General features: G+C 42.5%; 1 protein-coding gene across 8 annotated transcripts in view; it reads right to left on the bottom strand.

Annotated features, from left to right (window-relative positions):
* Window positions 1-15,209, bottom strand: part of TNFRSF19 (TNF receptor superfamily member 19) — a 123,999-nt gene that overhangs the window by 46,098 nt on the left and 62,692 nt on the right. For all 8 annotated transcript variants that reach the window (XM_048845811.2, XM_048845770.2, XM_048845788.2 and 5 more), the window contains one exon: window positions 14,392-14,477. In XM_048845811.2, the coding sequence (XP_048701768.1) occupies window positions 14,392-14,477 (86 nt within the window). The remainder of the gene's footprint in view (window positions 1-14,391; window positions 14,478-15,209) is intronic.

Raw genomic sequence — 15,209 nt, 5'->3', positions numbered from 1 at the left:
GCATTGGGGGGAGGGGGAAACATATTTTTATATTTTGTCATTTAAATTTCTCAACACCACTGTGTTTTCTAGTTAAGACTCAAAAGAGAGACTTTTTTCCCTTTAATGTTACATGAACCCTACAAGACAAAAGTTTATTCGCTCCTTCTTTGAGAATTCCCTATCAGTCCCTTATATACACCTTCTGTTCTGCTTTGAGGATTGGAGTCAAGACGTTCCTAAAGCAAGAAAGCTCATGTCAGAGACCGGTGAAGATCAGACTGCTCAACCCCTTAGTTCACACATCATACCAGAAATATTGCACTGACTAAAGAATTTCTATTAAATAACTTACCATTTTATATTACACATATATAGACAAAGTTAAAATTAAAATGCACTAAAATATTGTCCTAAGAATTGTGCACTGGTATAGATTTAGTCCTTGTTTCGAATCATGCTCAGTAGCTATGGATTATTTTAAAAACTTTTCTTTGATTTTTACAGGGGGAAAAAATACATGGTATCTGCATAAGCATTCTGTTCTCATTATAATACCATTAAATACGATTGATCGTGTATCTACACTAAATTTTGCTAGAATTTCCCTGCCACCAACTCAGTTCCAATAGTGGCAAAAGCAGTACAGCACTCAGAGCATAGTCAACTTGTGGAACTCATTGATAGGGTATGATGTGAAGGCCAGAAGTGTAACTGTGTTCAGAAAAGAATTAGCTAAGTTCATGGAGGATAGGTCCATCAATGTCTCTTAGCATCTCATTCTGACCACTGTCAGATAACATGAAACTCAGCTTACATGGACCATTGGCCTGATCCAGGATGACCATGCTTATGTTCTTAAAAGTGCTACCGTAGACCAGAATGAATCAAGGTCTGGAAAATCTTGATTCGGTGAGACACTTAAGAATCTCATTCTACATTGTTTATCCAATAGAAGACTGAAATGACTATCACAGTTTATAAGTACCTATATGGGGAGATTTCTGATAGCAGACGGCTCTTTAACAGATACAGACGACAAATTCCAGTTCCTGGAAGGTGAAGCCTGACAAATTCAGCTAGACGAATAATAATACTTAATTCTTATTGTGCTTTTCATCAGCAGATAAACATGGCATCTTACCTCCAAAGCTAATATTACTCCTGTAAGAACAAATTCCTACAAAATCCATAGACAGTCTGGATATCAGATGTCAAGACCCCTCAAGAATTTTTCTTGCAGATCTAAAGACATCCAAGTTTGGAGGACTCCAAACCCTTCCTACTCAGGTACATAAATCAAGAACTTCTTGGATAATTTTTAAAATTTTCATGACTGTTTCATGGGAGGAATGATATAACCCCATATTTCATAGAATCATAGAATATCAGGGTTGGAAGGGACCTCAGGAGGTCATCTAGTCCAACCCCCTGCTCAAAACAGGACCAATCCCCAATTAAATCATCCCAGCCAGGGGTTTGTCAAGCCTGACCTTAAAAACTTCTAAGGAAGGAGATTCTACCACCTCCCTAGGTAACGCATTCCAGTGTTTCACCACCCTCCTAGTGAAAAAGTTTTTCCTAATATCCAACCTAAACCTCCCCCACTGCAACTTGAGACCATTACTCCTTGTCCTGTCCTCTTCTACCACTGAGAATAGTCTAGAACCATCCTCTCTGGAACCACCTCTCAGGTAGCTGAAAGCAGCTATCAAATCCCCCCTCATTCTTCTCTTCCGCAGACTAAACAATCCCAGTTCCCTCAGCCTCTCCTCATTAGTCATGTGTTCCAGACCCCTAATCATTTTTGTTGCCCTTCGTTGGACTCTCTCCAATTTATCCACATCCTTCTTGTAGTGTGGGGCCCACAACTAGACACAGTACTCCAGATGAGGCCTCCCCAATGTCGAATAGAGGGGGACGATCACGTCCCTTGATCTGCTCGCTATGCCCCTACTTATACATCCCAAATGCCATTGGCCTTCTTGGCAACAAGGGCACACTGCTGGCTCATATCCAGCTTCTCGTCCACTGTCACCCCTAGGTCCTTTTCCGCAGAACTGCTGCCTAGCCATTCGGTCCCTAGTCTGTAGCTCTGCATTGGGTTCTTCCATCCTAAGTGCAGAACCCTGCACTTATCCTTATTGAACCTCATCAGATTTCTTTTGGCCCAATCCTCCAATTTGTCTAGGTCCCTCTGTATCCTATCCCTGCCCTCCAGCGTATCTACCACTCCTCCCAGCATAGTATCATCCGCAAATTTGCTGAGAGTGCAATCCACACCATCCTCCAGATCATTTATGAAGATATTGAACAAAACCGGCCCCAGGACCGACCCCTGGGGCACTCCACTTGACACCGGCTGCCAACTAGACATGGAGCCATTGATCACATTTCAATCATTGTAGACTGCAAAGAACACAGGGAATCTAGACTTTAGGAGTGAAACACAAAATTCAGCCTTCATGTGGTCTAAACATACTTTTATAGATGCATTTTGAGTTCCCAAAGGTATATTGGACACTTATTTGCTATGTAAGAGATGATAGAGAAATTATTATTATTTTGATGTGTGATAAGGAAAGTAAAAGTATTTTCTTTTCCTGATTAATTATGTACAATTTTATTTCAGAAAGGTGCACCAAAATGTGGGGACTCTATCTACTTCATTCACATGCTGAAATGTGACACTGAATTTGTGAACATTTAGTTGTGAATAGATACAATATAACAAAGTCTTTTCCCCTTCTTCATGTTTTCCTCATTTCTACACCTGACTTCATTTAAGGTATTATGTGCTACGAAGAATGTGAAATTCTGATGAGGTATCAATTATATTTATTTCCAAATATTGGTTTTTCTTAAAGCAAATTGTAAAATGCAATTTCACTGTGAATTTAAGATTAAAAATGGTAACATACATACAGACCACCTGAAATACCATTTTAAATGCAATTTGAGCTAAGATTAGACTTCTGTGTATATTTTACAGAAATTTAAGAAACTTGACATAAATGGAGCTGAGATCTTACCTAGACAGCATATGTGAATCATAGAATTGTATGACTGGAAGGAACCATGAGAGGTCTTCTAGTCCAATACCTTGCACTCAAGGCAGGACTAAGTATTATCTAGACCATCTCTGACGAGTGTTTGTCTAATCTGCTCTTAAAAATGTCCAATGACAAGGATTCCACAGCTTCCCTAGGCAATTTATTCCAGTGCTTAGCCATCCTGACAGTTAGGAAGTTCTTTCTAATATCCAGCCTAAACTGCCCTTGAAGCTACTTAAGCCCACTGGTTCTTGTCATAGCCTCAGAGGTTAAAGAGAACAATTTCCCCCCTCTTCCTTGTAACAATCTTTTATGTACTTTAAAACATTTCTCATGTCCCCTCTCAGTCTTCTCTTCTCCAGACTAAACAAACCCAATTGTTTCAATCTTCCCTCACAGATTATGTTTTCTAGACCTTTTATCATTTTTGTTGCTCTTCTCTGGACGCTCCAGTTTGTCCACATCTTTTCTGAAATGTGGCACTCAGAACTGGACACAATACTCCAGTTGAGGACTAATCAGAGCAGAGTAGAATGGAAGAATTACTTCTTGTGTCTTGCTTACAACACTCCTGCTAATACATCCCAGAACAATGTTTGCTTTTTTTGCAACTGTGTTACACTGTGGACACATATTTAGCTTGTGATCCACTACGACACCCCAGATCCTTTTCCACAATACTCCTTCCTAGGCAGTCATTTCCCATTTTGTATGTGTGCAAGTGATTGTTCCTTTCTAAGTGGAGTACTTTGCATTTGTCCTCATTGAATTTAATCCTATTTACTTCAGACCACTTTTCCAGTTTGTCCAGATCATTCTGAATTTTAATCCTATCCTCCATAGCACTTGCAACCCCTCCCAGTTTGATATCATCCACAAACTTTTAAAGTGTATTCTCTACGGCGTTATCTAAATCACTGATGAAGATATTGAACAGAACCAGACTCAGAACTGATCTCTGCAGGACCAAACCTGATATGCCCTTCCAGCTGGACAGTGAACCACTGATAACTACTCTCTGGGAACGATTTTCCAACCAGTTTTGCACCCACCTTATAGTAGCTCCATCTGAGTTGTATTTCCTAAGTTTGTTTAGGAGAATGTCACATGAGACAGTATCAAAAGCCTTACTAAAGTCAAGATACATCACATCTACTGCTTCCTCCGATCCACAAGGTTTGTTACCCTGTCAAAGAAAGCTATTACGTTGGTTTGACATGATTTATTTTTGACAAATCCATGCTTACTGTTACTTATCACTTTATAATCTTCTAGGTGTTTGCAAACTGATTGCTTTATTATTTGCTCCACTATCTTTCTGGGTACAGAAGTTAAGCTGATTAGTCTAATTCCCCAGGTTGTCCTTATTCCCCTTTTTAAAGACTTGCACTACATTTGCCTTTTTCTAGTCCTCTAGAATCTCACCTGTCTTCCATGAGTTTTCAAAGATAATCACTAATGGCTCGGATATCTCCTCAGTTAGCTCCTTGAGTGTACTAGAATGTATTTTATCAGTCCCTGGAGACTTGAAGACATCTAACTTGTCGAAGTAATTTTTAACTTGTTCTATGCCTATTTTAGCCTCTGATCTGACCTCATTTTCACCGGCATTCGTTACGTTAGATGTCCAGTTGTTACTAAACTTTTTGGAGAAAACTGAAACAAAAGAGTCATTTAGTACTTCTGCCACATCCACATTTTCTGTTATTGTTTTTCTCCCCTCATTGAGTAATGGCCCTACCGTGTCCTTGGTCTTCCTCTTGCTTCTAATGTATTTGCAGAATGTTTTTGTTACCCTTTATGTCTCCAGCTTGTTTAATCTCATTTTGTGCCTTGGCCTTTCTAATTTTGTCCCTACATACTTGTGTTATGTGTTTATATCCATCCTTTGTAATTTGACCTAGTTTTCACTTTTTGTAGGACTCTTTTTTGAATTTTAGATCATTGAATATCTCCTGGTTAAGCCAGCATGGTCTTCTTATCTTTCCTATGCAGTGGGATAGTTTGCTCCTGTGCCCTTAATAATGTCTCTTTGAAAAACTGCCCAACTCTCTTGAACCGTTTTTCCCCTTAGACTTGCTTCCCATGGGATCTTACCTATCAATTCCATGAGTTTGCTAAAGTCTGCCTTCTTGAAATCCATTATCTTTATTGTGCTGTTTTCCCTCCTACCATTCCTTAGAATTATGTATGCTATCATTTCATGATCACTTTTACCCAAGCTGCCTTCCACTTTGAAATTCTCAACCAGTTCCTCTCTGTTTGTCAAAATCAAATCTAGAACAGCTATTCCCTAGGAGTTTTCTCCACTTTCTGAAATAAAAAATTGTTTCCGATACATTCCAAGAACTTGTTGGATAATCTGTGCCCTCCTGTGTTATTTTCCCAATAGATGTCTGGGTAGCTGAAGTCTCTCATCACCACCAAGTCCTGTACTTTGGATGATTTTGTTAGTTGTTTATAAAAAGCCTCATCCACCTCTTCCTCCTACTTAGGTGGTCTGTACTAGATCCCTACCATGACATCACCCTTGGTTTTATCCGTTCTTTTACTTAGAAGTTCCTTCTAAGCTACTTCTGGTAACTGCAGTGACATACTATAATAATACATTGTTTTCTAAGATGTTTAGTTAGCGCAAATAAAGGATTTTGAATAGGTTTAGTCAACAGCTATTTATGCTTCAGTTGCAAATTCTTAAAACTTGCTACAGGAAACATGAGAAACAAGTAACTGCACTGGATCCTCATGTTATTTGTTGAAGACTGTCATAAATATAAAGGGAAGGATAACAACCTTTATGTATGCAGCAACATAAAATCCCCCCTGGCCAGAGGTACAGAATCACTTACCTGTAAGGGGTTAAGAAGATCAAATAACCTGGTTGGCACCTGACCAAAAGGACCAATAAAGAAAGAAGATACTTTCAAATCTGGGGAGGGGGAGAGGTTTTGTTTGTGCTCTCTTTGTTTGTTCCCTCTGGATATATATATATATATAGAGAGAGAGAGAGACCAAGCAGGTAAACCATCTCTTGAAAAGACACCTTGAAACGATACCTCTAAAATTACAGAAATTGTAAGTAAAGGCAAGGAAATGCATTAGATTATCTTTTGTTTTAGCTTGTGAATTTTCCCTATGCTAAGAGGGAGGTTTATTCCTGTTTTTGTAACTTTGAAATTGAGCCTAGAGGGGAATCCTCTGTGTTTTAAATCTTTTTGTTACCCTGTAAAATTACCTTCCATCCTGATTTTACAGAGGTGCTTCTTTTACTTTTTTCTTTATAATAAAGTTCTTCTTTTAAGAACCTGATTGATTTTAGTGTCCTAAACATAAAGGGTCTGGTCTGTACTTTTATTAAAGGCAATTGGTTGGTATATTATTCTCAAGCCTCCCCAGAAAAGGGGGTGAAGGGATTTGGGGGGATATTTTGGGGAAATAGGAACTCCAAGTGGTCCTTTTTCTGAACCTTTGTCTAAATCACTTGGTAGTGGCAGCAATACTGTCCAAAGACAAGGAAAGGATTTGTGCCTTGGGGAAGTTTTTAAACTAAAATGGTAGAAATAAGCTTAGGGGGTCTTTCATGTGGGTCCCCACATCTGTACCTCAGAGTGCAGAGTGGGGAGGGAACCCTGACAAAGACCATCAACCTTGAGTTGATGGAATAAAAAAATCTCCAGTTAAGATTTGGGCTCACTCCTGCAGGTTGTGCCAAAGAAAGCACTCTTCTCTGCAATATGGTTTTCTGCCCACTAAGAACCAGTGTGAGTCTACCTAATTTGTCTACCTTAGGCTCCATGTGTAGACTCAAACCCTATTCTCTAATGAAAGGCTAAAGTCGTGTAAACTAAACAATACAGACAACAGCAATTCAGTTGTTTCAAATAGGACTGATCTTCATTCTTTCACCCATCTGTGAGAATCAACATTTGCAGAAGCTTGTGAACATTCACAAATTAAGCTATTATTTACTTTTTTAATCTTTCAACTAAAAGGGCTTGATTTTGAAGGGAAATTCTTGCCTATTTTGTGGCAAACAAAACAAACAATGGGAAAACTGTATATGAATCGTTAGCTGCAGTCTGAGCTCAAGGAAGACAGAGCAATCCATTTCTCTCACCTGCCTCAGAGTTCTTCAGGAAGCAGAATTATTGTTTCAGTATCCTGCATCCGATGAAGTGAGCTGTAGCTCACGAAAGCTTATGCTCAAATACATTGGTTAGTCTCTAAGGTGCCACTAGTACCCCTTTTATTTTTGCGAATACAGACTAACACGGCTGCTACTCTGAAACCTGCTTTCTTACAGGAATGGACTACGTGGGAAGACAACATGCGTGCTGCAGTTAGGGTTACTCAGCTGGGAAGTTAATACTGTTGCAGGCTTCATTTCAGAAGGCTGTTATGTTTTTCTTTTGTATCACAAGGGTATATTACAAAAATAGTTGAGGGATCAGTTTTAGTTCTGGCCTCTATTTCCTTGAGGTAAGAGGTTTACCTACCAACTTGTTTATTCAGGACCAAATTATACCTTGAAATATCCTGTGCAACTCCCTTGTTCAAGGTAGTTACTCCAGGTAAGTCAGAGTAGAATTTATTCCTTGGTGTCAAAACTGTACATCTAGTCTTGTTCTTATGAAAGACCATATTTTCCTGCAAGAATGTTAACTTATGTTACTGCATACATAAAGGTTGTTACCCTTCCCTTTATATTTATGACAGTCTTCAACAAATAACATGAGGATCCTGTGCAGTTACTTGTTTCTCATGTTTCCTGTAGCAAGTTATAAGAATTTGCAACTGAAGCATAAATAGCTGTTGACTAAACCTATTCAAAATCCTTTATTTGCGCTAACTAAACATCTTATCAAACGCTCAACACTACAAAACTAGCTGAAAAAGATTCAATTTCCTTTCTAGACATACATCATCATTGGAGGGGAATTATTACAACTTTAATAACTTGCTTAATTTATTCTTGCTATTGTAGAAATCTGACTTAATAGTTTCAAATTTTGTAATCTTGAATAAAAATTGAATTATTCTGACTCAGAGTCATGTAATATACTGCTTGGAATCCATGGCAGAAATCCAGGAGAAGCCAGATTTTAAAAACGTTTGCCTTCCAAGATACTGCCTGAATATCTGGTTTAGTCAGGAAAAATGACCTAGAATACATATTTTAGAACAAAAGTCGCTAAAATTAGAGTGGCAACATAATTCATTTGGAAATTTTTCACAAAGCGATCAATTTATATCTACCCTCTTTGTCCCCACCCTCAAAGGAAAAGTGCACAACAGCTTCAAGAGATGAGCTTGGAAGCTTAAATTCATAACATTTGCTAGACACTAAAAATCATGGACTGAAACTCTATATTTATGGCTTATTACAACAATCTATAACACACGAAACCCCCGCCACCCCCAGCAATTTTTTCCTGCTTTCCTCCCATGAGTGGAGGGGTGTTAACTGAACACTTCACCTTGAATGGTACTTTGAAATATGTTTTAACTACTTATGCTAAACAATCTGTTCCCACCTTGTATTTAACTGTGACATTCTGAGAACATTTCCCACACCTCAAGAAGAGCTCTGTGTAAATTTGAAAGCTTGTCTCTCTCACCAGTATCATTTGCTCCAATAGAAAATATTACCTCATCCACCTTGTCTTTCTATTCACACAATAAACTTGATTCAGCATTTCACTTTTTTATAAGGCTATGTCTACACTATGGACCTTACAGTGGCACAGATGTACCAGCTGTGTTGATGTAAGGTCTTCCATGTAGCCACTCTATGCTGATGAGAAAGAGCTCTCCCGCTGGCATAATTAAACCACCCCCAATGAGCAGTGCTAGCTAGGTTGGTGGAAGTGCATACCCCACCGACATAGTGCTGTCCACAGCAGCGTTTTTGTTGGTGAAACTTATGTCGGTCAGGAATGCATTTTTTCACACCCCCGACTGACAAAAGTTTTGCCAACAAAAGTGCTAGTGTAGATAAAGCCTAAGACTTAAGCTAAGATAAAAAGTATCTTGAAGTCAATATTTTTTCTTTGGGTACAAATCTACATACTTTTTAGTTTTTGAATTCGACTGAATGGAAGTATGAAGAATGTTTATTAGATATCTGGCAAGTTTTATTTTTCTGGAAATGGTGTAAAGAAAAGGATATCGAAGAACTTTAGACACATCAATTTGTTTTGCAAACACAGTAGTTATGTTTCTTATTCAGTTTTGAAAGATTTCTTGATTATTTATTTAAATACAAAGGATAAGAGACGATAACTCAGCCCGTGCAGTAACTGAGGTTCTTTGAGATGTGTGTCCCTGTGGGTGTTCCACTTCATCCCTGTGCCTTTGATCAGAGAATTTCAGCAGCAGTGAGTGTCTGGGTCATGCATGCATGGTCCCTGTCTCGCGGTGCCACTGGCGCCTCATCTAGCACATGTGTAACCTAATCTCTTCAGTTCCTTCTCTACTGTAGAGCCCAGGATTGAACTCCGAAGTAGATGGGGAGAAGGGGGCATAGTGGAGCATCCACAGGGACACACATTGTGAAGAACCTCAGTTACTGCACAGGGTGAGTAACCCTCTCTTCTTCGAGTGATGTCCCTCTGGGTGCTCCACTTCAGATGGCTGTAGAGCAGTGTCCCACTTTGGACGGAAGGAGCTTCCGAGTTGCATGAGTGAGTGAAGATAACACTGTTAGTCCTAGCAGTGCATCTGAGCCTAAGCTCTGGACAATTGCATAGTACGTTGTGAACATGTGTTCAGAGGCCCAGATGGCAGCTCTACATATGTCTATGAGTGGAACATTGTTCAGAAAGGCTACTGAAGTTGCTATCAATCTGGTAGAATGAGTTCTGATCCCAGATGGGGGTTGCAGGTTCTTTTGCTAGTAACAGAAGTGAATGCACCCTGAGATTCATTTTGATAGTCTTTGTTTGGAGATCGCGGATCCTTTAGCATGTTCTGTAGTGGAAACGAAAAGTCTTGGGGATTTTCTGAAAGGTTTAGTTCTGTCAAGGTAGAATGCTAGTGTATGTTTGATGCCAGGATTATGTAGTTCAGAGTCCTGTGCACTCCCATGTGGTTTGGGAAAGAATGTTGGGAGATGGATTGGCTGATTTATGTGGAAGAATGAAGATATTTTAGGTATAAATTTGGGATGTGGTCTTAGGGTGACCTTGTCCTTGGAAAAAAATGGTATAAGGTGGGTGGGCCATGAGAGCCCCTAGCTCACCCACATGGAGGGCTAATGGAATAGCTACTAAAAATGCCACCCTCATTGAGAGGTGTGTTAGAGAGCATGTCGCTAAGGGTTCAAACGGGGCCTGGTGATGCACCGTAACAAAAGGTTTAGGTCCCCTGGTGGTGAGGGTGCACATATTTCAGGGTAAACATTCTGAATGCCCATAAGGAAATGTTTGATAATTGGGCGGACAAACAGCGATGTCCCGTCGATCTTATGGTGGAAGGCGGTAATAGCCGCTAAATATACTTTCATCGAATTAATGGATAGTCTAGACTGTTTCAGCTCCAGGATGTAGTCCAATATCAGTGGCAGAGGAAACTGGAGGAGTTCGTTTGTCTTGGCACCATATGGAGAACTTCTTTCATTTCTAAAGGTAAGTATTGCGCGTGGTTGATCTACTACTATTTAGTAATAAGTGTTTAACCTCTTCCGAACAGGCTAGTTCATCATGATGGAACCATATAGGAGCCATGCCTTCAGGTGAAGGCTCTCCAGGTTCTGATGGTGTACCTGTCTGGAGTTCTGTGAAAGAAGGTCCAGCTGGAGTCGGAGAATGCGTGTTGCACATACCACCATCCGCATCAAGTAAGAGTACCAAGTCTGTCTTGGCCACGTTGGGGCTATCAGTATGACTTTTGCTTTGTCGATTGTATTTTGTGTATCATCCTTGATAACAGTGGTATCCTTGGGAATGCATATAGAAGTGGTGCTTCCTGTTTTGGTTTGTCTTTTCTTGGTTGCAAATTACCAGAGTACAGAGGGTCGCGTGGGAGTCTTTCATCGCATGGAAGACTTCATCTGTCTTTGCAGGAACAGTTTCTGTCCATTGAACGGGAGGTCCTCTACAGTGGACTGTATCTCCCTACGAAAGCCTGAAGAATGGAGCCTGGATGCCTGACGCATGACCACCACAGTGGCTGTGGATCTTGCTGCTGTGTCTTTCATGTCTAAGGATGCCTGTAACAGGGTTCTGGTCACAAGCTGTCCTTCAGATATAAGAGATTTAAAATGACCTGTTTTATCCTCTGGGATATCATTAATAAATTTTGAGTAGTCGCTGTGGTCATAGGAATAGACTTTGTGGCTGAAAAGGTCTAGGCATTTCCGCTTTTTGCCATTAGGCATGGACCTCTATTGTTGCTATCTACCGTGCTGACTGATGGCATCAACTACGAGAAAATTTGGTGCAGGGTGGGAAAATAGGAAATTCATACCTTTTGAGGGTACATAATATTTTTTGTCTTCCCTCTTACAGATAGGTAGTATGATGGCCAGAGTCTGCCAAACTGTTGTGGCTGGTTTCATTAGTGCATCATTGATTGGGAGTGCTATTTTGGAAGTCAAGGTTTGTAGGATATCCAACAACTTATATTGTTCCTCCAAGACTTGTTCAAGAGGGATCTCTAGACCATCTGCCACCCATTTGAAGAGCTCTTGAAACTGTTTAAAATTGTCAATGGCTGTAGCTGGGGGAGGCATGATGGCCTCATCTGGGGAAGAGGATGGGTTGCAAAGGATGAGTTATGGGTAGCAAATACATAGTGTCTTGTTCTAGAGCCTCCTCACGTTCCTCAGCTGTGTTCTCAGTGGGTTCTGACTGTGCAGGCACTGATGATGGTGGTGGGAATCTAATTCCCTCCCTGTAGGGGCTCAGGTGCTGCTGTGATGCCTTCTATAAGTGGCCCATGGGTCCCAGTAAGGCCAGTGGGTTGGGAACAGCATAGGTGGGCCCATCCATGGGTGGCTATACCATGGGTGCATGTCTTATCCATAATAATGCCTACGTTGTAGGGGTCCAGAGGTTGGCATTGGTCGGGCAGGGGAAGAGTGTCTTGAAGAGAAAACACCTTCTTCCACATCCTCCTCCTCCTCACTGGACAGAGGAGAGGCTACCAGTGAATCAGATATTTCTCATACTGCGCGCACCAGAGAGCCGTTAGTGCCAAAGAGTGGTGATTTCGGTATCAACAGGACTAAAAGATCTTTATGATGAAGAAAGTGTTGCAATGCTGGTGGTTTCATTGCTGATGTATTTGGCACTGTAGGTCTTGATGCGGATGGTAAAGTTGTCATCGACGGTTGTGTCGTTGCAGATGTGGTCATCAGTGCCACTGTAGCTAGCAAAATAGATGGTAGTGGCATCGCCTGTAGTGAAGGTCTGAGTGCTGCTTCCTTAAGCAGTGTCGACAGTGCCATTGTGGAGGAGGTAGGCTTGTGCTTGCCTCTCGACTCCAAGTCAGTGTGCCTGGGATCGGCAGAAGCCATTGTGTGGGCAATGCTGAAGGATCCCAGTGCCTCATAGGTACTCAGCTGTGGTGTGGTCGGTACTGAGGAAAGGGACCGAGCCAGAGACTATTTCTTTTTGGTCAGCTCTCTCTGAGGAGAAGTTGCCTCTCTTTTCCTCATTGACTTTTAAAAGAACAAGCCTTCCTCTGTGATGAGGGTGAAGTCTCCAGGGACCTTTGTCTAGAAGGGGTTTTCTGGCCAGGGTCTGAAGCCAGACACAGGGACTCTTCCATAAGAATGAGTTTGAGACCTAAGTTTCTGTCCCTTCTAGCGCAAGAATTTAGGTTTTGCAGTGGGCACATTTTTGAGAGACATACGACTCACCCAAACAGTGGACAGGCTGTCCGACACTGGCATGGTGTTCCGGAATGAAAGGCAACACTTGAATCCTGGTGAGCCAGGAATAGCTTGAATAACTGTGGTTATCACCATAAGGGTGAGTCCTAACTAATCTAAGGAAAAAGTTTGTTTTTGTTTTTTTGGTTTTGTTTAAGGGCTAGAGCAGGGATGGACAAACTACAGCCCGTGCACCGGATCCGGCCCCTCAGGGCTTTGGATCTGGCCTGCAGGATTGCCACCCCTGTGGCACCACGTGGGAAGCGGCACACTATGTCCCTGCAGCCCCGGAGTGGGGAGGGGCATGGGGGGTGCGGCAGAGCGCTCCGCACGCTGCTCTTGCCTGTGGGTACCTCCCCCAAAGCTCCCATTGGTGAGGAACGGGTTACCACGGCCAATGGCAGCTTCGGGGGAGGTACCCATAGGTGAGAGAAAGATGTGGAGCCCTGTGCCCCCCCCACCCCAGGGGCCGCGCAGGGACATGGTTCTGGCCACTTCCCGGAGTGGCGTGGCATGGGGCCAGGGCAGGCATGCAGGGAGCCTGCCCTGGCCCCGGTGCACGCCGCTGCCACCCCAGAGCCACTCTAGGTAAGTGGCACCAGGCCAGAGCCTGAACCCCTCCTGCACCCCACCCCCCAACTCCCTGCCCTAAGCCCCCTGCCTGCACCTCACACCCCTCCTGCACCCCAACCCTCTGCCCGAGCCCCCTCCTGCACCCCACACCCCTCCTGCACCTCAACCCCCTGACCTGAGCCCCCTCATACACCCTGCACCTCTCCTCTGCCTGAATCCCTTGCCCTGAGCCCCTTCCTGCACATCTCACCCCCTCCCACACCCCACACTCCGCCCCCACACCCCAACCCCCTGCCAGCAATTTCCCCACCCAGATGTGGCCCTTGGGCCAAAAAGTTTGCCTACTCCTGGGCTAGAGTAACAGGAAAGTAACTATTAAACTAAACTACTCTAGATAAACTAGTTCAACACTAAACGAGCTAACCGTGACACTGCTGGGAACTCAGTCTCCGGCTGAGGACAGTTGAGAAGGAACAGAAGGGGTCACGTTGCGCGTGCTAGATGAGGCGCCAATGGCGCCACGAGACGGGGACTGTGCATACGCAACCCAGACGGTCGCTGTTGCTGAAATTCTCTGATTGAAGATGCAGAGACATACCAACACCTGAAATGGAGCACCCACAGTTTGAAGAAGAAACTCGATATTTACAGAAAAAGACAAAAAAAATTAAGTCATCCATGTTTTGTTGCAGGATTGGGCTGAATCAACTGGGTTTTGGCATATTATAACACAGCAACTGCACTGAAACAAAGATGTTTACTTTCTTGGTAGCAAACTTGATTAAAGAGAAAGCAAGTGGGTCAGTTTCAGCAATGAAAGTACACTTAGCTGAGCTTTCTAGATAAAAGTAGGAAAAAATGTACAAGGCCAAAAGTTGGTCCTGTTCTAATTTGAACACAATGAGCACTTACAGTGAGGTTCATAGGGAGGAGGGGGATCTCCACAAGGAACACACTCCATGTCTTGAAAGCCACCAAGCTTCGTCTTCCTGTAAAATCTAGAAGATAAAAGAACAGCTTGTAATTATTATTTTTTTATTACAGTAGAGTCTTTACTCCTGGGGAAATTCTGCACTACTGTGCGTGTGTAGAATTTATGTCCCCCACAGATTTTTTTTTCTCCATAGAAAATACATTCTGCTAGAGAGGTGTTGCAGTTTCTCCTTTCACCCACCAGGAGCTATTATGACACCAGAACAGAAGGAAGCTGGCTCAGCCAACCCCAGAGAGGGACAGGGAGAGGCTGCATTCTTCACACCTTGCTGCCTGTGCGGCCAGATGAGGAGGCATGGAATACGGTGCGGGGACAGACGGAGCAAGACATGCTGGGAGGTCACAGTCTGGGATTTAGAAGGACTAGTAGGGGTGCAGGGACACATAGGGACAGGGGCAGATGTGGCTGACTGAATGGGGGAGGTTAGGGGTCAACCAGGATCTGCATGGGAGAGGCTCCCCAACTCCCTGATAATTATTCCCCTGACCAAAAGAAACCTGTTCCATACTTCTCCCACCCATACCCAACAACCCTCCAGATTCACTCCCAGGCTCCTGCCCAGCAATTATTTCCCTCTCCCTCAGATCCTCTGTTATCCCTGACTCCCCCAAGACTTTGCACTGCTTCTGAGGGGTAAGGGAAATATGTTTCTGTATTGAAGTTTAAATTAATTATTACTCAAAAGTTCTGTATTAATATGCTTACTAAGGAATCTATTTGTCAAAGCACATTTCCT

The sequence above is a fragment of the Caretta caretta genome, chromosome 1 (genome assembly GCF_965140235.1).
Source record: "Caretta caretta isolate rCarCar2 chromosome 1, rCarCar1.hap1, whole genome shotgun sequence".
In the NCBI taxonomy this organism is placed as follows: Eukaryota; Metazoa; Chordata; order Testudines; family Cheloniidae; genus Caretta; species Caretta caretta.
This window is presented reverse-complemented; position numbering and strand designations above follow the sequence as displayed.